Here is a 21,802-nt window from a genome sequence, read left to right as displayed (position 1 = left end):
GGTCGAGGCTACAGTGAGCTGCAGTGATCCACCACTGCACTACAGCCTAGGAGACAGAGCGAGACCCTCTCCATTAAAAAAAAAAAAAAAAAAAAAAAAAAAAAGATGGGCCAAGCGCAGTGGCTCACGCCTGTAATTCCAGCACTTTGGGAGGCTGAGGTGGGCAGATCACAAGGTCAAGAGTTCAAGACTAGCCTGGCCAACATGGTGAAACCTCATCTCTACTAAGAATACAAAAATTAGCGGGGCATGCATGGTGGCAAATGCCTGTAATCCCAGCTACTTGGGAGGCTGAGGCAGGAGAGTTGCTTGCAGCTGGGAGGCAGAGGTTGAGGAGAGCTGAGATCGCGCCAATGCACTCCAGCCTGGGCGACAGAGCAAGACTCCATCTCCAGGGGAGGGAAAAAAAAAAAAAAGGCTGGGCGTGGTGGCTCACGCCTGTAATCCCAGCACTTTGGGAGGCTGAGGCAGGCGGATCATGGTCAGGAGATTGAGACCATCCTGGCTAACATGATGAAACCCGTGTCTACTAAAGATACAAAAAATTAGCCAGGTGTGGCAGTGTGCGCCTGTAGTCCCAGCTACTCAGGAGGCTGAGGCAGGAGAATGGTGTGAACCCGGGAGGCGGAGCTTGCAGTGAGCCGAGATCGCGCCACTGCACTCCAGCCTGGTGACAGAGCGAGACTCCATCTCAAAAAAATAAAAAAATAAAAAAATACAAACAAAAAAAAATTTAGCTGGGCGTGATGGTGCATGCCTATAATCCCAGTTACTTGTTAGGCTGAGGCAGGAGAAATGCTTGAGCCTGGCAGGTGGAGGTTGCAATGAACCGAGATCGCGCCATTGCACTCCATCCTGGGTAACGAGTGAAATCCCATCTCAACAAAAATAATAATAAAATAAATTAAAATTAAAAACCTATAATCAAACACGTGACTTTCAGGCAGGTGTCTCAACCTCTGCACTCATTTGGGGCCGGATCATTCTCTGTTGTGGAGACTGAGTGCTGGAGGGTGTCTTCCAGCATCACTGGCCTCCCCCGACTCTGACTAGACGCCAGCTGCACACCGCCCCCCCCCACCCCATGACAAGCGAAACTGACACCCGCGGGCAGGATGGAGCGCTCCGGTGGAGAACACTGCTCAGTGGACAGTCGGTTCCCGTCGCGTTTGGCCGCCTGTCTTCTGGTTTTGGCTTCTCTGGCTGCAGACCAGGAGCTGTGCACCTGTGATTCTACGGCTATGCCCATTTTACAGAGAGGTAAGTGGGCTGTCCCTGGCCACACACGGAGGAGCTGGGAGAAGATGGGGGTCCGGGAAGGGCCAGGCTGGAGGGCGGTTTCCCCAGAGCCCCCTTGGAGGGAGTTGGCTGGGCACACGCTCTTGGGCAACGTTTCCCGAAAGCCCCCACCTCTCCCTCCCTCCCACGCTCCCCTCACCCAACACACTCAGGAGTCAATGTTTGGCAAAAATAATTTAATATTCCATCTGGGCAGCGCTGTGGGGTCTGCTTGTCCCTCCCTGGCCGCTGTGCCCCACCTGACCCACTCAGGGACCACCACCCCATCCCTGCCCAGGCCTGGGGGTGGGGGAGTCAGAGGCCCCCAGACCCTGGGCCTCATTCCTAGTGAAACTGAAGCCACCATAATGCCAGCCTCTTCCAAGAGCTCCAGCTCTGCCCCTGGCTTCCCTGGCAATCCTCCCCTGTCCTGAGCCGGGCATCCCAGAGCCTCCCGCAGAGTCCCACCCCTGAACCTGGAAACTTCCACCCTACAGCCCTGCGCTAGGCCCCGGGGAGCTGCCAGTGGACTCAGGGAGTCACAGCACAAAGGCAGCTCCTGGGTCCCAGAGAAGGACAGCAACCGTGCACCCAGCAAGACACAAGCGATGACACCGATTCACACACACACTCAGTTTAGACGCCAAAGCCCTGCGGGGGAGGAGCGGCCCTCAAGAATCCTCAGGGAGCCCCAGGTGAGGGCGGGGCCCTAGGAGGGGGCCCCGTGTAGCTGCTCCAGGCCGTCCGCGTACTGGAAGGCTCGCCCGGTCTCGTGCTCATACATGTCCAGAGCCACCTCGCAGCTCTCACGCACCACGCGCTCTGGGTCGTCCGCGTGAGCCTGCAGCGCGGCCAGGCAGGCGGGCCGGGCGATGGCGCCCAGGGCCTCCGCGCACTCGTGCCGCACCATGGGGTTCTCGGCGCACCGGGCCAGGGCAGCTGCCAACTGGGGCACCGCCGCCTCATGCTGCAGCTGTCCCAGGACGTAGCCGACCTCGTGGCGGAAGAGGGCGCTCCCACAGTGCAGGCCTGCAGGGGAGAGGGGCACTCGCTGGGGCCAGGAGAGGTGGGAAGGGGAGCTCTGTCTTTTCTTAAGACATGGGGTCTTGCTATGTTGCCCAGGCAGGTCCCAAAGTCCTGGCGATCTTCCCACCTCAGCCTCCCAAAGTGCTGGGACGACAGGCGTGAGGTACCATGCCCAACCTGGAGTGCTCTATCTTGAGGACGCCCCTCCCCCAGCCCCAGTGATTAGGGCTGTCCAGGGGAACTGACCGCAGCTATGGGGGCGGGAAGAGCTGGGAGGTGTGGGGACCCAGGGACGCTCGCACGGGTTCTTAACAGGCCCCATGGGAAATGCTTGGGGCCAGGCCCGGTACGCCGTTCCCTGGGGCAGGCAGCGGTCCCACTGCACAGATGCCATCACTGAACCTCACAGCGAGGCACTGCCCAGGACCCCACCCGAGGAGCCCCTCCTCACCCTCGGCCAGCGCCAGGGCGGCCTCCTCGCCTCCCGCGTTGCGCAGGGCGAACATGGCGCGGTATCGCTCGAAGAGCGGCCGGGACTCGTCCAGCAGCGCCTCCCGCAGGCGCCCCACGTCACGCTCCTCAGCCGGCGGGGCAGGGTCCACGGAGAGGTAGGGTCCTGCCGTCGGCTCCCCGCCGTGCTGCTGCAGCCACTCCAGCCTGCGCACAGCCAGCTGGCAGGTCTCGGCCACCTGCGGGGAGGGAGTACGCAGACAGCAGTTGGTCCTGGGGGTCCACCGGGGCCCTTCCCCATCCCCCCGGGATGGCAGCTTAGCAGGGGAGAGAGCCACTGGCAGGGTAACTAACCGATCCTTCCAGGCAGGAGGTAAGCCAGCGGGGGTGGCTGACTTGTGAGTGATGGGTACAGCTGGAGGGCTGGGGAGGGCCTCAGGGAGGAGGTGATGTGGAGGCAGAGACCTCAACCAGCTTAGGGAGGGAGTCAGGTGGAGACCCGGGGATGGGGAAGCAGGTGCAAAGGCCCTGAGGCAGGACCCTGCGGGAGGGGTGAGGGCCAACGGGACACGCAGGGCCCAGCCTGACTAGGTAAGGCCTGCGGGCCATGGAGAGGGCTTGGGATTTCGTTCTAAAGGTGATGACACACGGTGAGAGCTTTAAGCATGGAACAGAACAGCAGAATTGAGGGTCACACGTACCCGCTGCTGCCCCGGAGGAGGAAAGACTGAGGGTCAGGGTGGGATGTGGACGAGTGGCAGGGGAGAAAGGAACACGCATGTCCACACAAACACATGCACACACATGTCCGTGGCGGCGTGACTCATAATGGCTAAAAAGCAGAGATAACCCAAGCATCAGCCACAGTGAGTGGACTGACACGGCATGAGCCGTCTACACCACGGAACGTGACTCAGCCACAGAAAGGAAGGACGGGGCCGGAGGCAGTGGCTCATGCCCATAATCCCAGCAGTTAGGGAGACCAAGGCAGGAGGATCACTTGAGCCCAGGAGTTCCAGACCAGCCTGGGTGACAGAGTGGGACCTCGCCTCTATAAAGAAAAAACTAATAAAAAAAATTTGTTTCATTATTTTTTTTCCTTTACAGAGATAAGGTGTCCTGGGCGCCGGCCTCTACTATGGCGGATGCGAGTAGTAGCAAGAGAGAGGGGGTAAGGAGTCAGCAGCTTATGTTATTTATGCAGGGGAATGCCATGTCAGGAGCACCAATTATTAGGGGCACTAGCCAATTCCCAAAGCCTCTGATTATAATGGGTATTACTATAAAGAAGATTATGCCCGCTGTGTCGCCCAGGCTGGAGTGCAGTGGTGCGATCTTGGCTCACTGCAACCTCCCCCTCCCAGGTTCAAGCGATTCTCCTGCCTCAGCCTCCCAAGTAGCTAGGGCTACAGGTGCCCGCAACCTCGCCAGGCTAATTTTTTTATTTTTAGTAGAGACGGGGTATCTCTATTTTGGCCAGGCTAGTCTCGAACTCCTGACCTCAGGTGATCCACCTGAACATAAAAGAATAGGCCAGGTATTGTGGCTCACGCCTGTAATCCCAACACTTTGGGAGGCCAAGGTGGGCAGATCATTTGAGGTGAGAGGTTCAAGACCAGCCTGGCCAATATGGTGAAACCCCATCTCTACTGAAAACACAAAAATTAGTCAGGCGTGGTGGCGGGCACCTGTAATCCCAGCTCCTGGGGAGGCTGAAGCAGGAGAATCGCTTGAACCCAGGAAGCGGAGGTTGCAGTGAGCGGAGATTGTGCCACCATTGCACTCCAGCCTGGGCGTTGCAGCGAGACTCTCTCTCAAAAAAAGAAAGAAAAAAAAAAAAAGCCTGGCCAACATGGTGAAACCCCGTCTCTACTAGAAATACAAAACCTAGCTGGGCGCGGTGGCTCAAGCCTGTAATCCCAGCACTTTGGGAGGCCGAGACGGGCGGATCACGAGGTCAGGAGATTGAGACCATCCTGGCTAACACGGTGAAACCCCGTCTCTACTAAAAAATACAAAAAACTAGCTGGGCGAGGTGGCAGCGCCTGTAGTCCCAGCTACGCGGGGCTGGGTAATCCATCCGCCTTGGCCTCCCAAAGTGCTAGGATTACAGGCGTGAGCCATAGCACCTGGCAATAAAGCTGTTATTTTGAAAAACAAGAAGAAATGTTGGAAGGAAGCCAGAGACCCCTGAAGAGGTCTGGTGGGCCCGGGCAAGGTATCAGAGGTAGAGGGCACTGGGTGGGTTCAGAGGGGTCTTGGCAGAGGGACTGGACGTGGGGGTTCAGAGAAAGGGGGTCAGGCCAGCTCAGGGGCTCAAGGCCCGGGATGGAAGCGGGTAAGCAAAGCTGGTTGTCGCCGTTTTGCCAAATGGGGCTCAGCAAGTGTCTGTCCGGATTCTTGCCCTCGCCTCCCTCATCCCTGGGGCATCCTTGGCCAAATGGTGGTCCTGGCAATCAGAGATGGGGAGGGTTTGAGGCTGCTCCAGGCCAGGGCTGGGGCAGGGCTGGCTAGGGCTTCCCAGGGACCCGAGACTGGCAGGGAGACAAGCGGGGGCCTGGTTACCTCGATGACGGGATCCGAGGAATATTGCTTCAGGAGCTCCAGAACCTCCGGGTCCCCGATGGCCCCCAGGGCCTCCCCTGAGAAGCAGCAGCCAGAGAGTTCACGTTGGTGGGATGGATATGTGGAAAATGCCCGGCTACCTGTGGGACCAGAGGACACCCCTCCCACGGCTCTGCCCCTGTGGGGAAGCCCCGCCTCTGGCCATGGCTGATTGGAGCAGCAGTGGGTACAGGCTCCCCGCTGGACCAATCAGCATCCCCTCCCCAGAGCTAGGCATTGCCTGGAACCGCACCGGCTGTTGCTCAGAGCAAAACGGACCCGATCGCGGCCCGCACCATGAGACAGGGAGACAAGTATGTCCCTGCAACTCGGGATCACAGCTGACAAGCAGTTCCAAGAACCCAGGCGGTCAGGGTTGCAGTGAGCTATGATCACACCACCGTACTCCAGCACGGGCGACACAGTGAGACCCTGTCTCAAAAACAAAAAACAAACAAACAAAAAATGCCCAAACAGGCCAGGCCTGCCGGCTGGAGACTCCACTTTGGGGCCACTGGGGCTGCACTCGGGTGGGTTCGGGTGCAGGCGCAAGTGCAGGCATAGCAAGCCCAGGTCGGAGCTAGGCTGGCGGCGGCTCCCCGCAGAGCTCTGGGTGCAGATGTTCATTTTATTTTTTTCAGAATCGAGTTCAAGGGCCCTGCCTGTGAGGCAGCTGAGCTGGTAGCTTTTGCCTTTCCTGAAGGTTGCAGTTTGCATTTGTGCACCTGCCTGAAAGGCTCCCTCTGCCGGGAAGAGTCAGTCCCGGTTGCGCCAACACACGCTCTGTGTCAGGCACCTCCCACGCGCTAATTGCAAATGAACTCACTGGTTACAGAAACACAGAAACAATCTCAGTGACACAGACGCGCCAACTACCTGAGTCACTGGCGTCCTTTCCTTCCTTTCCTGTCTAGGTCCCTTGCTACAACGGTCCATTTTTTTTTTTTTTTTTTTTTAGACAGAGCTTTGCCCTTGCGGCCCAGGCTGGAGTTCAATGGCGTGATCTCCACTCACAGCAAACTCCGCTTCCCGGGTTCAAGCGATTCTCCTGCCTCAGCCTCCCGAAGTAGCTGGGATTACAGGTGCCCGTCACCACGCCCCGCTAATTTTTTTGTGTTTTTAGTTGAGACGGAGTTTCACCATGTTGTCCAGGCTAGTCTTGAACTCCTGACCTCAGGTGATCCACCCGCCTCAGCCTCCCAAATTGCTAGGATTACAGGTGGGAGCCACCGCACCTGACCTGAACAGTCCTTTTTTTTTGAGGCAGGGTCTCGCTCTGTTGCCCAGGCTGGAGTGCAGTGGCGCGATCATGGCCCCACTACAGCCTCAACCTCCCTGGTTCAAGTAATCCTTCTGCCTCAGCCTCTTAAGTAGCCGGGACCATAGGCGTGAGCCACAATGCCTGGCTTGTATCTGTCTTGTCACTGTTTTGACTCTCACATACGTGACAGAGCCTGGCATACAGTAGGTGCTCAAAAAGGTATGTCCAATGAGTGGAGTAAATCTAACATACATTAGGAGTGGGGATCTATGGCTTGTCGCCTGTTTTTATATGAGTAAAAACTGATTTTTAAAACACTTTTAAGGGTCTAAGGCTGGACGCAGTGGCTCACGCCTGTAATCCCAGTACTTTGGGAGGCCGAGGCAGGTGGATCACTTGAGGCCAGGAGTTCAAGGCCAGCCTGGCCAACATGACAAAACCCATCTCTACTAAAAACACAAAAATCACCCAGGCGTGGTGGCACACACCTGTAATGCTAGCTACTTGGGAGGCTAAGGCAGGAGAATCACTTGAATCCGAGAGGCAGAGGTTGCAGGAAACCAAGACGGCGCCACAGTACCCCAGCCTGGGTGACAGAGTGAGACTCTGACTCAAAACAAACAAATAAATGGTTTAAAACAAAAAATCAAAGGGATAGTACTTCCTGATGGGTGGAATTTATATGAAATTAAAATCTCAGCATTTACAAATGAAGTTTGTTTTTTATTTTTTTACAGACAGGATCTTACTCTGTTGCCCAGGCTGGAACGGCTCACTGCAACCTTGACTACCCAGGCTCAAGCAATTCTCCCTCCTCAGCCTCCCAAGTAGCTGGGACTACAGGTGCATGCCACCGTGCCCAGCTAATTTTTGTATTTTTTCTAGAGACAGGGTTTTGCCATGTTGCCCAGGATGGTCTTGAACTCCTGAGTTAAAACGATCCACCTTCCTGGGCCTCTCAAAGTGCTAAGATTACAGGCCTGAGCCACTGCCCCTGCCGCCCACCCAATTGGGATTGTCTGGGCACACAACCTTAGCCATTTAGTGACAGACGACCTACGCTGGCTTCGCTGAATCGCTGTCTGGCTGCAGAGCTGCCGGTATTTACTATCTGGTGCCTTATGGGGCAGTTGACCACCCTGATATTTATCACCTGAGTGAGAACGGGGACACATGGGGTCATGAAGAGGTCAGGCAGGAGGGAGCAGGTGCCTGGGACACAGACAGGTGCTCACCTGCCTCATGGCGCACCATGGGCTCCTGACGGGTGTCTTGCAGCACGTCCACCAGCACGGGGATGGCGCGGGCATCCTGCATCTGGCCCAGGCAGTAGGCCAGCTCATGCTTGAGCAGGGCGGAATCGTCACTGAAGGCCTGGCTGATCCAGGCAATGGCGCCTGGGCCACCGAGCCCGCGCAGCGTGAACAGCGCCCGGAAGCGGGCCTGCAGGGGCTGCTTGGGGTCCACCAGCGTCCGCCCGATGGCATCCACCTCCTGCTCCGTCACCATCGTGCTGTGATGGGCCCCGGCCTTCCACAACCCTGCTCAGGCTAAAGCTCGGGACGCGGGCGTGTGAGAACCTACAGCAGAAAAATGAGAGCTCAGGTTAGAAGCCCCCTTCACCAGCTCGTTGGCTTGTTCCTAGGATCTGGGCGGGGCAACTTCCTACCCACTGACCAACCTGAGCATCTGGGCTGAAAGCTCAGCTCCAACCCCCCACTAGCTGTGCAGCGTTCCGTAAGTTGCTTTCTCTCTCTGGGCCTCAGTCTCTGCACTGCCTCTCGCCTATAGGCCTATCAGAAATGACCTCCACTGTCTGCTCTCCACACAGCAGCCAGAAGGACAGCTGACCCCCAGAATGTCCCTAGTAATCCCCACCCGATATTCATGGCTTTATATTTTTAGTAGAGATGGGGTTTCTCTCTGGCCGGGCACGGTGGCTCAAGCCTGTAATCCCAGCACTTTGGGAGGCCGAGACGGGCGGATCACGAGGTCAGGAGATCGAGACCATCCTGGCTAACGCGGTGAAACCCCGTCTCTACTAAAAATACAAAAAACTAGCCGGGCGAGGTGGCGGGCGCCTGTAGTCCCAGCTACTCAGGAGGCTGAGACAGGAGAATGGCGTAAACCCACGAAGCGGAGCTTGCAGTGAGCTGAGATCCGGCCACTGCACTGCAGCCCAGGTGACACAGCGAGACTCCATCTCAAAAAAACAAAACAAAACAAAACAAAACAAAAAAAAAAAGGGGTTTCTCCATGTTGGTCAGGCTGGTCTCGAACTTCCGACCTCAGGGGATCTGCCCATCTCGGCCTCCCAAAGTGCTGCAATTACAGGCTTGAGCCACCGCTCCCAGCCAATAATGAAGGAATTCTTAATGGGACCCGTTTAGGATTAAACAAGTTTTACTGGGTGTCTGAAGAACTCCCCAAACCTCCATGATTTAGCAGGAGACAAGTTAAGGGCAATTACCCCAGCACCTCGACCCATTCAGATTAAGTAAATTTACTGAGGTTCCAAAGGAAGGTCTTCAGGATTCAGATCTTATAGATTAAAAGAAGTTAGTCACTTATGTCTTTAAATGAATGCACACTTACATGTAGATGTATAGCTTAGAGGGTATATAAGCTCTGGAAAACTTTGTCATTTTGAGTTGGTCTGGCGATATTTTCCAGGCCTTCTCCCTGTAACTGGTTACAGAAATAAAAACTCTCTTCCTCCCCAGTTAATCTGCATCTTGTTATTGGACCACGAGAAATAGCAGCCCGACCCTTAGTTTGGTCCAGGAACACCCGTGCTCCTCTCACGTTCCTGGGTCTCAAATGTCACTTCCTCATGGAAGCCTTCCCTGATCACAATGGACAATGTTGTCTTTCATCTCTTTTCGCTTGCTCAACTTTATTTTTCTCCATGGCACCGGAGACTCCTAGATATCATATTGGAAATTATTGGTTTAGTTGTTTGTGGTTGATCTTATCCCTCATCAGAATAGAACTCTGAAGGCTGCGACTGAGTCTATCTTGGTCACTGTTGTATTCCCAGCACTTAGTGCAATGACCAGCACGCAGTAGGGACTCAATAAAAACAATAACCGGCTGGGCGCGGTGGCTCCACCTGTAATCCCAGCACTTTGGGAAGCCGAGGTGGACAGATCATCTGAGTTCCGGAGTTCGAGACCAGCTGACCAACATGGTGAAACCCCATCTCTACTAAAAATACAAAAATTAGCTGGGCATGGTGGTGGGTGCCTGTAATCCCAGTTACTCGGGAGGCTGAGGTAGGAGAATCGCCTGAACTCCAGAGAGGCGGACGTTGCAGTGAGCTGAGATCGTGCCATTGCGCTCCAGACTAAGTGACAGAGCAAGACCCTGTCTCAAAATAGATAAATAAAAACGATAACCATGACAATAGCCGCTGACACTTACATAGCATTTGCTATGCGCCAGGCACTCCATGCTCTTTACATTCATTAATTTATTCAATCCACATCACTACCCTATGAGGTAGTTACTAAGATTGTCCCCATTTTACAGGTGAGGAAACTGAGGCACAGTTTGGGACTGTGCTTGGGAACTTGCTTGGGAGCAGCGTGAAGAGTTAGGAATCCAGGAAGTCTGGCTCCAGAGTCGGGCTCTAAACCACCAACGCTTTGTTGAATGATTTAGGATGAAAGAACACAGCCAAGGAGGGGAGAAGGGCTGAGAACCTGGAGGATGAGAACCTGGAGGATGCTGAAAACCTGGAGAGATGCTTCATCTCAGGACAGGCAGGCTATGGCATGCCGGCAGCCCTCGCTGGTTAACAGTGGCGTCAGCAAGGCTGCCTGGGCCTGACGAGGGCGGTGTAGCCACCTAAGCACAGGTGACCATCACTGGAGAGTGACACCTTTAAAGAGGGATCATCAGAAACCACAGAGGCCAGGCCTGTGCGAGCTGGCAGGGCACTGGGGACCATCGAGACCCAGCCGTACGACATAGGAGCTTCAGGACGTGAGGCAGGCACTCTTTCATGTAAAAAATCCCAGAGGAAAGAGATCGCCGGGACTCGAGACCCCTTAACCGGCCCCATCCACAGCCAACGAATCCCTGAGAACGGATTCCCTAACGAGGCGCTCCCAGTGCCACCGTCCGCCAGACCCGGGCCCCGCACCGTGCTCGCCGCCTCCGGGACGCCTCACCGAGCTCTGGAGACTCAGGGCCCGTCGGCCCGGCCAGTTCCCGCGGACGCCTCCGCCACCACCGCTTCACCTGCCGCGACGCTCGCAGTGCGGTCTGGGGGTCGCCATTTTCTCGCCCACGTGACCGTGCCGGACGGCACCAACGTAGCCCCGGGGGAGACCTAGTGAGAGGCTTCCGTGCAGGACAGAGGCCCGGAAGCCAGAGTCGGTGCTGGTGCCATAGCTCATGCAAGCACAGGAACGGTATTCCTAGTGCATTCCTCGGGGAACGGGACGGGCAACGTATGACCTTTCACGGGAAAAAATTATCACCAACCCCCCCCCCCACTGCGGTACTAGAAGTGAGAATGGTTTCTGCCGATTCTGCGCCGAGCCTGGGCTGGCTAGCGACGGAGCATGCGCAGCGTTTCTAGGCGTGGTCAGACTCCAGAGGCGTGGCCAATGGGCACAGGGAGCTGGAACCCTAAGTAGATGAGGAATAAAAAAACGAAGAAATGTAGTCGTTCATTCATTCACGTATGTAATAAATAGTACATGGACCTTGAGGACAAGACAGCCTGCAGCCCTTACCCTCGTACGCCTCACAGTGTTATTACGGAGACAGAAAATAACAGGATAAGTAAACGCAATACCTATTAGATAGTGAAAAAGGCTAACGAGAAAAAAAATTCGGTAGCCAAGGGCGGTGTATGGATAGGGGGAGCAGTTTCAGGAAGGGTGGCCAGAATGTGAGGTGGTGACATCTGAAGAAAGACCTGAAAGAAGCCGGGTGCGGTGGCTCACACCGGTAATCCCAACACTTTGGGAGGCCGAGCTGGATGGGTCACCAGAGGTCGGAAGTTTGAAACCAGCCTGGCCAACATGGTGAAACCCCCGTCTCTACTAAAAATACAAAAATTAGCTGGGTGTGGTGGTGCGCGCCTGTAATCCCAGCTACTCAGGAGGCTGAGGCCAGAGAATCGCTTGAACACTGGGGGCAGAGGTTGCGGTGAGCCAAGATCACACACCATTCCACTCCAGCCTGGGTGACAAGAGTGAAAGTCCATCTCAAAAAAAAAAAAGGAAACAGACAATGGAAGAGTAAGGTTAGAAGCAGAGAGAACAAGGACGGGTGCAGTGGCTTACGCCGGTAATCCCAGCACTTTGGGAGGCCGAGGCAGGCCAATCACCTGAGATCGTGGGTTTGAGACCAGCCTGACCAACATGGAGAAACTCCGTCTCTACTAAAAATACAAAATTAGCCAGGCGTGTTGGGGCATACCTGTCATCCCAGCTACTTGGGAGGCTGAGGCAGGAGAATCGCTGGAACCCAGGAGGCAGAGGTTGCGGTGAGCCGAGATTGTGCCATTGCACTCCAGCCCGGGCAACAAGAGCGAAACTCCGTCTCAAAAAATAAAGAAAGAAGCAGAGAGAACAGAAATATGCAGGTGCCAGATTAATTCTGAAGAAGAAACAAACAGGATTTGTAGATGCATTGGATGTGGGAATTTAGAAAAATGATCCTAAGGATGAGTACAGGTGTTGAGAGGAGCAGCTGGAGAGGTGAACCCCACATTAATTGTTCTCACCTCATCATCCTATCCATCCACAGTCCTGTAGACTCTCCCTCTTAAACAGAGTCAGAATCCAATCAGCTCACTCATCTTTACTGCCCCCGTGGGAGCTTTTTTATGTATTTATGCTTTTGATCTTTTCTTTTCTTTCTTTCTTTTTAAAAATTATTTATTTTTTAGAGACAGAGTCTTTCTTTGTCACCCAGGCGGAGTGCAGTGGTATACTCAATGCTCATTGCAGCCTCAAATTCAAGCGATTCTCCCACCTCAGCTGCCCTAGTAGCTGGGATACAGACGCATGACACCTCGCCTAATTTTTTCTCTTTCTTTTCTTTTTGGAGACAGAGTCTCACTTTGTCGCCCAGGATGGAGTGCAGTGGCACGATCACAGCTAGCTGCAACCTCTGCCTTCCAGGTTCAAGCAATTCTCCTGCTTCACCCTCCCGAGTAGCTGAGACTACAGGTACCTGCCACCACACACAGCTAACTTTTTGTATTTTTAGTAGAGACGGGGTTTCACCATGTTGGCCAGGCTGGTCTTGAACTCCTCACCACAGGTGATCTACCTGCCTTGGCCTCCCAAAGTGCTGGGATTACAGGCGTGAGCTACTGTGCCCCGCTTACAATCTCTCATTTTTTAAATGTGGGCGATTGCCAGGAGTGGTGGCTCGTAACCATAATCCTGGCACTTTGGGAGGCTGTGGGGTGAGAGGATGATTGCTTGAGCTCAAGATTCCAAGACCAGCCTGGGCAATGTAATAAGTCCCCGTCTCAACAGAAAAAATTTTTTTTTTAATTTAGCTGGGCGCAGTGGCTCAGCCTGTAATCCCAGCTACTTGGGAGGCTGAGGCAGGAGAATCTCTTGAGTCTGGGAGACAGAGGTTATAGTGAGTTGAGATCCTGTCACTGCACTCCAGCCTGGGCAACAGAGCAAGACTCTGTCTCAAAAAAAAAAAAAAATCAACTAGGTGTGGTGGCTCATGCCTGCAGGCCCAGCTGCTCAGGAGGCTTGATAGCTTGAGTCCAGGAGTTCAAAGATCCAGTGAGCTGTAATCACACACACCACTGCATTCCAGCCTGGGTGACAGAGCAAGACTCTGTCTCAAAAAAAAAAAGTGAGCAATTAATTAAAAAAATATGGCTGGGCACGGTAGCTCACACCTGTAATTCCAGCACTTTGGGAGGCCAAGGCAGGTGGATCACCTGTGGTCAGGAGTTTGAGACCAGCCTGGCCAACATGGTGAAACCCCATCTCTACAAAAAATACTAAAATTAGCTGGGCGTGGTGGTAGGTGCCTGTAATTCCAGCTACTCAGGAGTCTGAGGCAGCAGCATCAAGTCTGAGGCGGGAGCATCGCTTGAACCCAGGAGGCGGAAGTTGCAGTGAGCCAAGATCATACCACTGCACTCCAGCTTAGGCAACAGAGCGAGACTCCATCTCAAAAAAAAAAATTAAATAAAAATTAATGAAAAAACATAAAATGCTGTGCATAGCAAAGAAATCCCTTTGGAAAGCCAACTTCTAGGTTAAGACAACATTCACAAATATTTATTGAGTAACTACTGTATGCTGGACAGTGTCCTTGGCACAGAGAACACAGGACAAAACAGACACAGTGTCTGGCCTTGTAGAACTGACACCCCTTTTTTTTTGAGACGGAGTCTTGCTGTCACCCAGGCTGGAGTGCAATGGCGCAATCTCGGTTCACTGCAAGCTCTGACTCCTGGGTTCACACCATTCTCCTGCCTCAGCCTCCCTGGTAGCTGGGACTACAGGCGCCCGCCACCATACTGGGCTAATTTGTTGTATTTTTTTAGTAGAGATGGGGATTCACCATGTTAGCGAGGATGCTCTTGATCTCCTGACCTTGTGATCCGCCTGCCTTGGCCTCCCAAAGTGCTGGGATTACAGGCGTGAGCCACCGCGCCCAGCCCACCCCCTTTTTTTTTTTTTTCTTTTTTTTGAGATGGAGTCTCGCTCTGTCGCCCAGGCTGGAGTGCAGTGGCCGGATCTCAGCTCACTGCAAGCTCCGCCTCCCGGGTTCACGCCATTCTCCGCCTCAGCCTCCTGAGTAGCTGGAACTACAGGCGCCCGCCAACTCACCCGGCTAGTTTTTTGTATTTTTAGTAGAGACGGGGTTTCACCGTATTAGCCAGGATGGTCTCAATCTCCTGACCTCGTGATCCACCCGTCTCGGCCTCCCAAAGTGCTGGGATTACAGGCTTGAGCCACCGCGCCCGGCCTTTTTTTTTTTAATTATTGCATTGCCTTCCTACGTGTTGGAAAGCTGACTGCAGATAACAAGCCTCACTGCAGCCCTCAGCCGCCTTGCGAGGACGTCACCTCAACATGTTTGTGGTTCCGGCTGTTTACAGAGGACTTCCTGTGGACCAGGAGCTGTGCTGACTCAGGAAGGCTACAAGGGCAGGGTGCCAGGTATGATTGGCCCCAAGGATGCTCCCTGGGAGGAGATAATCCCAGGGTGCAGGACACAGATATCAAAGCCTCAGCCAAAAGCAAGGCCTGTGTAAGTCAGAGAACTTGGCATCTGGCCTCTGCAGACCTGCGAGAAACTGACAGCAAGGAAGAACCACGCCTGTGCCTTCTGTTCTGTGGTTCCTCTAAGATTGAGCAAGTCCCTGTGAGCCAGAAGTCTGGAATCCAGGTGTCTGCAGAGCTGTGCCCTCTCTGGAGGCCCCAGGGGAGGATCCTTCCTGCCTCTTCCAGCTTCTGGGGGTGGCCGCCAATCCTTGGTGTTGCTCGGCTTGTGGCTTCGTCACTCCCATCTCTGCCACTGTCATCACCTGGCCTTGACCCCTGTGTGTCTGTCTCTGTGTTTCTGTGTCAGAATCTCCCTCTCCTCTCTTTTATTTTATCTTTATTCTTTTGAGACAGAGTCTTGCTGTGTTGCCCAGGCTGGAGTGCAGTGGTGCGATCTCAGCTCACTGTAACCTCCACCTCCCGGGTTCCAACGATTCTCCTCCCTCAGCCTCCCGAGTAGCTGGGAATACAGGGGCCTGCTGCCACGCCCGGCTAATTTTTGTAGTTTTAGTAGAGATGAGGTTTCACCATATTGGCCAGGCTGGTCTTGAAGGCCTGACCTCAAGTGACCCGCCCACCTTGGCCTCTCAAAGTGCCAGGATTACAGCCGTGAGCCACCGCGCCTGGCTCCTCTTTCAGATCTTTATTAAAACATCGTGTTTGCAATAAGACCATCCCCGAGCACTGCATCTGAAACCGTAACCTCTTGCCGCCTCCTATTCCCTGTTCTCTTTTCTCCTTAACTCAGCTCCAGACAAAGGGGAATTTTTTTTTTTTTGAGACCGAGTCTTGCTCTGTTGTCAGGCTGGAGTGCAGTGGTGCAATCTCAGCTCACTTCAACCTCCGTCTCCCAGGTTCAAGTGATTCTCCTACCTCAGCCTCCTGAGAAGCTGGGATTACAGGCACGCGCCACCACGCCCAGCTAATTTTTGTATTTTTAGTAGAGACGGGGTTTCACCGTGTTGGCCAGGATGGTCTCAATCTCTTGACATCATGATCCACCTGCCTCGGCCTCCCAAAGCACTGGGATTATAGGTGCGAGCCACTGTGCCCGGCAAGAACTTTTTAAATAACAGCTGTATTGAGATATAGTTTACATACTGTACAATTCATCCATGTTACGTGATAATTGAGTGGTGTTTAGTATATTCAGAGTCAGGCAGCCATCATCACATCAATTTTTTTTTTTTTTTTTTTCTGAGACGGAGTCTTGCTGTGACGCCCAGACTGGAGTGTGGTGGCATGATCTGGGCTCACTGCAACCTCCACTTCCCGGGTTCAAGTGATTCCCCTGCCTCAGCCTCCCGAGTAGCTGGGACTACAGGTGCGCGCCACCACACCTGGCTCATTTTTGTATTTTTAGTAGAGACGGGGTTTCACCAGATTGGCCAGGCTGATCTCGAACTCCTGACCTCAAGTGATCTGCCCACCTTGGCCTCCCAAAGTGCTGGGAATACAGGTGTGAGCCAGGTGCATGGCCATCATATCAATTTTAGAACATATCCATCAACCCCCCAAAATAAAGTTCATTCCAGTCACTCCTGATCCCCCTCTTCCAGCCTCTGGCAACCACTAATCCACTTCCTGTCTCTATGAATTTGCTTATGTGGACATTTCATATCAATGGAATCACTCACTGTGTTGTGTCTGGCTTGTTTCACTGGGCACAATGCTTTCGAGGTTCATCCAAGTTGTAGCCTGTGTCAGAGCCTCATTGTCTCATATTGCAAAATACCGTGTCATTGTATGAATGGAGCGTTTTCCATTCATCTGTTGATGCACATTTGGGTTGTGTGTACTTTGTGGCTGTTAAGAATAAAGCTGCTATGCACATGGGTGTGTGAGTTTTTGCATGGACGTTACATGTTTATTTCTCTTAGGTAGATACCTAGGAGTGTTACTGCTATGTCATGTGGAAATTCTATGTTTAACCTTGTTTTTTTTTTGAGATGGAGTCTTGCCCTGTTGCCCAGGCTGGAGTACAATGGCGCGATCTCAGTTCATTGAAACCTCTGCTTCCCCGGTTCAAGCAATTCTTCTGCCTCAGACTCCTGAGTAGCTGGAATTACAGGCACCTGCCACGATGCTCGGATAATTTTTTGTATTTTTAGTAGAGACGGGGTTTCACTATGTTGGCCAGGCTGGTCTCGAACTTCTGACCTCAGGTGATCCACCTGCCTCCGCCTCCCAAAGTGCTGTGATTACAGGCGTGAGCCACCGTGCCCGGCCCAGAATTTTTTTTTGAAACCTGTTTTTGTTTTTTTGGTTTCTTTTTTCAAGACATAGTCTTGCTCTTTCGCCCTGGCTGGAGTGCAGTGGTGCAATCTCGGCTCACTGCAACCTCCGCCTCCTGGGTTCAAGGGATTCTCTTGCCTCAGCCTCCCGAGTAGCTGGGATTACAGGCATGCGCCACCACGCCCGGCTAATTTTTCTATTTTTAGTAGAGACGGGGTTTCACTGTGTTGGCCAGGCTGGTCTTGAACTCCGCGCCTCAGGTGATCCGCCCGCCTCGGCCTCCCAAAGTGCTGGGATTACAGGCCTGAGCCACCACACCCGGCCTAAACACCTGTTTTGTTTCCTGCTGTCTCACTGGGGCCTGGAGGAGCAGCACTTAGTAGGAGCGCAATGCATGCTTGTTGAATAAATGAATGACTCTCAGCAGTGACGTTTCTACGTTCGGCACACGCACCTGGTGTTGGGTCCTATCTGCGCTCGTTAGGCTCAACGTCAATGCCGCACTGTGGTGTGCCTGGCTTCAATCTGCCCTAGGAAGGATCTGCCCTGGGGCGCCCCATTCCGCGACTGTCCCCAGTGGGAACCACACCCTCAACCTACCAGAGCCATTTCTGCAACGTCTAGCACCTGGCCGGTCCTCTTCCGGTCGCGGTTGCCCTGGGCAACGCGTGGAGCCGCGCTTCCTGTATTGATTCGAATCGCGGGAGACGTCACGTCCTCCCGAGATGCCCAACGCGCGCAGGCGCAGCCACTCGGAGTGGGCAGAGCCTGGCGAGGTGTGGGGCAGGCGGGGGGCGTGGCCGCGATTCGCCGCGCGCCGGCGTGGGGGCGTGGCCGGGTTGCGGGGGTGCGCGCGGCCGGCTGGGCGCGCGCGGCGGAGGGAGGGAGCCGGGAGGCAGCGGAGGAGCGACCGCCGCCATATTAGGGACCGCGGAGCCCGGGAGCCCGTCAGCGGCGGCTGCGGCCGGGCTTGCGGGAGCTGCGGGGGCCGGAGGCGGGCGCTGTGCGGTGCCGGGAGAGGCGGGGTCGGCGGGAGCCAGCGAGCGACGGGAGCGAGCCAGGTGAGGCGACCGGGGTCGGGGACCCGCCCCCCGGGCCCTAAGCGGCGGAGCTCGACTGCGACCCCCCAAAACCGAGACGGCGGGGCAGGCTGCCACCCCCACCCCAGCTCAGGCCCCTCCAGGAGCCCCCAGTCCCCTCGAATGCCGCCTCCCAGGCCGAACTAGGCCCGGGTGACCTCAGCATCCCTGTCTCCCGAGTTAACACCCAAATCCCAGCGTCCCCCCACGTCGGGGCCTGCCGTGACCCCCACCCCGAGCCACCTGCAAGTCGTGACCTCCCCGCAGCTGCAGTCAGCGTCCACCATTCTTTTGAAAATAGGCTGAACTCTGCGCTCCCAACCAGGGGACCCCACTGCGCACCCCTAGAACAGCAGACCCCGCCTCCTAACCCGGGTAATTTCTCCCTGGCCTGTCATCCCCGGGACTTTCCAGTTCAGACCCTCCCAGCTTGGGTCCTGCCCACATGAAGCCCCCCACCATGGCTGAGCCTGTTGTGTGCCATGGCTCGCCCAGGCCCCAACCAGCCCCTCGCCCCAGTAAAATGCAGTCCCAGCCCGGGACACCCGGAAACCTGTGTCTGGGGTCACTTGTGTCCACGAGTCCCTGCAGGTACGGGTTGAGTGCATGGGTGTCCCCGTCTCACCTCGTCTCTCTGATTTCTGCTCCCCCACCCTCCCAGCGTGCCCCCTGCCAGCCCCCATTCCCCCCAAATCCAGCTCTCCCACCAAAGCCTCAGACGAGCTAGCTATGCACAAGTCCTCCCTCCTCCAAACTGAACCTCCGTCCTGCCCGGTGTCTTCTTCCAAACGCAAGCCTGGCCATCTCGGATCCCTAGAATATGGAGTGCGTCCCCCATTCAGAGCCATTTTACCCCTACTCAAACCCGTGACTCCCTCCTGCCCCCCTTCCACCGTCCGGACCCGTCCCCACCCCATGGCCTGAGACCCCCCAATGTGCAGATGTTCAGCCTAAACCTGTTTTGTTTTTTCCCCTGTTTTCTCCACCCCAAACTCATCCTCCGGTTCAGGGCGCCTCCTTCCCCCGCCTTGCCCCAGTCTACCGGGCGATGACCTCATGCCTCCCCGTGGTGAGGCCCCCACCCCAACCTATATGCTTTGAAGGAGGGTGGTTTACCTAAGGGAAAATCAGCTACCCAGAACACACACCCCCGGCGTGAGGGCAGCCTGTGGGGCCTTTGAAGTGAAGGCCAGGTGGGCTCTCTGGGCGTGGGGGTGGGGATAGAAGCTGATGACATCGCCTGGGTTTGGTCCCTGGAGTGGATGTATCTGGGACCGTCTGTGTTGCGGAATTCCGCGTGGGCCTCCTTCTGTGTCAGGGGCCGCCGTGTGTTTTGGCGACACCCGATTGTTACTTCCTTCGGAATCCCAAGTGGAGGCAGGTGTGCTGGCCACTGGCTGCTGCCCGGCGCCTTGCACAGCGAGCGGAGTTGGGTTGCAGAGGGTTTTGCTAAGGGTGCAGACATTTGCTCAAAGTCAAGCCCGGTACTTTACTGGAGAGGGGTATCTTGGCAAGGTGGTGCCCGCCAATTTGCCCCTGTGACTGCTTCCCAGGTCAAATTTCAGAACCTGTGCCCTGGCTGCAGGCAGTGGTGGGGGTGGAGGTGGGGGTTTGGGGTTTGAAGGACGAGTTCCTAGAAACAAACAAGCCTAATTGGTTTCAAGGTGGGGCTACGTTGATTTTCTTTTACTTTTTTTTCTTTTTTCTTTTTTTTTTTCTTTGAGACGGAGTTTCGCTCTAGGTTGGAGTGCAGTGGCGTGATCTCAGCTCACTGCAACCTCTGCCTCCCAGGTTCAAGTGATTCTCCTGCCTCAGCCTCCCGAGTAGCTGGGATTACAGGTGTGTGCCATCACGCCCGGCTAATTTTTATATTTTTAGTAGAGACAGGGTTTCACCATGTTGGCCAGGCTGGTCTCGAACTTCTGACCTCAGGTCATCTTCCCGCTTCGGCCTCCCAAAGTGCTATGATTACAGGTGTGAGCCACCGCACTCGGCCTTATGTTGATTTTCAAATCACCTACTGTTTAATGGGACTTCTGGTGAGGGGTTTTTGTAGACTGAGAACTTGTGGGTTTGGGAGGCCCAGAATGGAATTGGTTCTGAGGACCTTTTGTTTGGTGTCACTTAGAGGGGAGAGGATGGAAAGTCAGGGTGTGAAGGGCTGCTCCCGGGAACTCCTGGCAGAGGTGAAGATCCAGGGGCTTGGTCTTCTAGGAACTCACCGATCCCAGCCCTGTCACTCCTTTCTCCTGGAGCAAAGCTCTCCACCGCCCGATTCTGTCCCCAGGGGACACTTGGCTGTGTTTGAGCCACGGGTGCTGCTCAGTGCCCCACTGTGCCCAGGACAGCCCCAATACAGAAAGCAGCCTGTCCCTAGTGTCTGGACTGTGAGCCCCATGAGGGCAGCGAGTGCGCCTGCTTGGTGCCCGCTCCGCCCCCGGCCTGTGCAGTGCCCTGGGCCATGTGCTTGCCAGCAGCGCATCCCCTGCTGGCGCTGCCACAGGGACCCGGGCACCTGCCAGCAGGAAAGGGAATGTTTGACCTCATCTCTCCTCTGCCCCCAACACCTCCCTGTGGTCACCAGTGACCTCCTTGTCAACTCCACCTGTCACTGCCTTGCCCACATGTCACTCTTCTCCCCAGCCACTGCACTCAGCACAGAGACAGAGCCCCTTCTTGGGCCACTTAGGTTCTCGTCCAGGGACGTTCATGTCCCCAGCAGCCCCAGGTCCCTGTGTACCTTGGCAGGTGACTGCCTTCCTCTGCCTCAGTGTCCTCATTCATGGATGGGATGAGGGGCGCACAGGCAGCCTTCCTGGCCGCGCCTCATTCAGTCACGCAGCCACCACTGACCACGAATGACACGCCACCCCAACAGTGAACACCCCCGCTCTCTCGGCTTCCTACTCCGTCTGGTTTTTCCTTCGGGCTTCTTCACTGGCCCTTCTTACTTTCTTTATTTAATTTTTGCTCGTAGCAGCTTTATTCGGATACATTTCTGCTGCCACATGATTCACTGCTTCAGAGCATGCAGTTCCCTGGTTTTTATATGTTCACAGGCTCGGTCCGCCATCCCCTCTGTCCAATCCTAGAGCATTCTCATCACCCCAGGAAGGAACCGGCCTTGACCCCATCCGCCGCCACCACCTGTCTCCCCTGCCTCTGTGGCTGGGCCTGTCCCGGACATTTCATAGAAATGGGATCCCACATTGTGTGGCCTTTCGTGTCTGGCTTCTCTCACTGAGCGTGATGTCCTCAAGGTGTCTAGGCCATGGCCTGAGACAGAGCCCTGCTCTTTTTCGTGGCGGAGTCATGTTCTGTGGTGTGGAGGCCCGGGTTTTGTGCATCTCCGTATTCAGTGAACACCAGTGCAGTTTCCAGTATCTGCCTGTTGTGAGTCGAGCGGCCACAAAGAGGCAGGCACTGGTGGTTGTGTGGCGACCGTCCTTGTTGCTCTGTGACTGAGGCGCTGGTGCCTCCTCTCGCCAGCCGATCGTGTCTGATGGTGTCACCCCCATGAGCCCAGCTCAAGAGACCTGCCTGCCAACCTTTCCACCTTGTCCTCCTGCCCCCAGCGTGTCCCCTCCACCCCAGCCTTC

At 55.1% G+C, this 21,802-nt stretch overlaps 2 protein-coding genes across 4 annotated transcripts in view; one reads left to right on the top strand and one right to left on the bottom strand.

The window, feature by feature from the left end:
• Positions 1–1,460: 1,460 nt before the first annotated feature.
• DOHH (deoxyhypusine hydroxylase) lies at positions 1,461–17,898 on the bottom strand. 2 transcript variants are annotated; one of them, XM_050770694.1, is made up of 5 exons: positions 17,725–17,898; positions 7,855–8,199; positions 5,320–5,396; positions 2,756–2,993; positions 1,461–2,307 (listed from the first exon to the last, which is right to left on the bottom strand). In XM_050770694.1, exons 2-5 carry the CDS (start codon positions 8,126–8,128, stop codon positions 1,988–1,990), a joined length of 909 nt encoding a protein of 302 aa, XP_050626651.1. In that variant the 5' UTR covers positions 8,129–8,199; positions 17,725–17,898; the 3' UTR covers positions 1,461–1,987. The 2 variants fall into 2 exon arrangements, with proteins under 2 accessions (XP_050626651.1, XP_050626650.1); XM_050770693.1 differs by lacking the exon at positions 17,725–17,898 and adding an exon at positions 10,795–10,927.
• Positions 17,899–17,959: 61 nt separating this feature from the next.
• The window catches only part of FZR1 (fizzy and cell division cycle 20 related 1), a 31,904-nt gene continuing 28,061 nt past the window's right edge, over positions 17,960–21,802 (top strand). For both annotated transcript variants that reach the window (XM_050770468.1, XM_050770467.1), the window contains exon 1: positions 17,960–18,185. The gene's annotated coding sequence lies outside the window, so the exon portion shown is untranslated. The remainder of the gene's footprint in view (positions 18,186–21,802) is intronic.

This window comes from Macaca thibetana, chromosome 19 (genome assembly GCF_024542745.1).
Source record: "Macaca thibetana thibetana isolate TM-01 chromosome 19, ASM2454274v1, whole genome shotgun sequence".
NCBI lineage: Eukaryota > Metazoa > Chordata > Mammalia > Primates > Cercopithecidae > Macaca > Macaca thibetana.
The sequence above is the reverse complement of the archived record's forward strand: the minus strand, read 5'-3'. Positions and strand labels throughout refer to the sequence as shown.

What these genes read in the sequence shown, in the direction of transcription:
- DOHH (XM_050770694.1), bottom strand. Translation starts at nt 8,128, where the DNA reads ATGGTGACGGAGCAGGAGGTGGATGCCATCGGGCGGACGCTGGTGGAC. An exon ending in CCTCGGATCCCGTCATCGAG is followed by an intron (nt 2,994 to 5,319) that starts GTAACCAGGCCC and finishes CCCTCCCCGCAG; the next exon opens with GTGGCCGAGACCTGCCAGCT. An exon ending in CGCCCTGGCGCTGGCCGAGG is followed by an intron (nt 2,308 to 2,755) that starts GTGAGGAGGGGC and finishes TCTCCCCTGCAG; the next exon opens with GCCTGCACTGTGGGAGCGCC.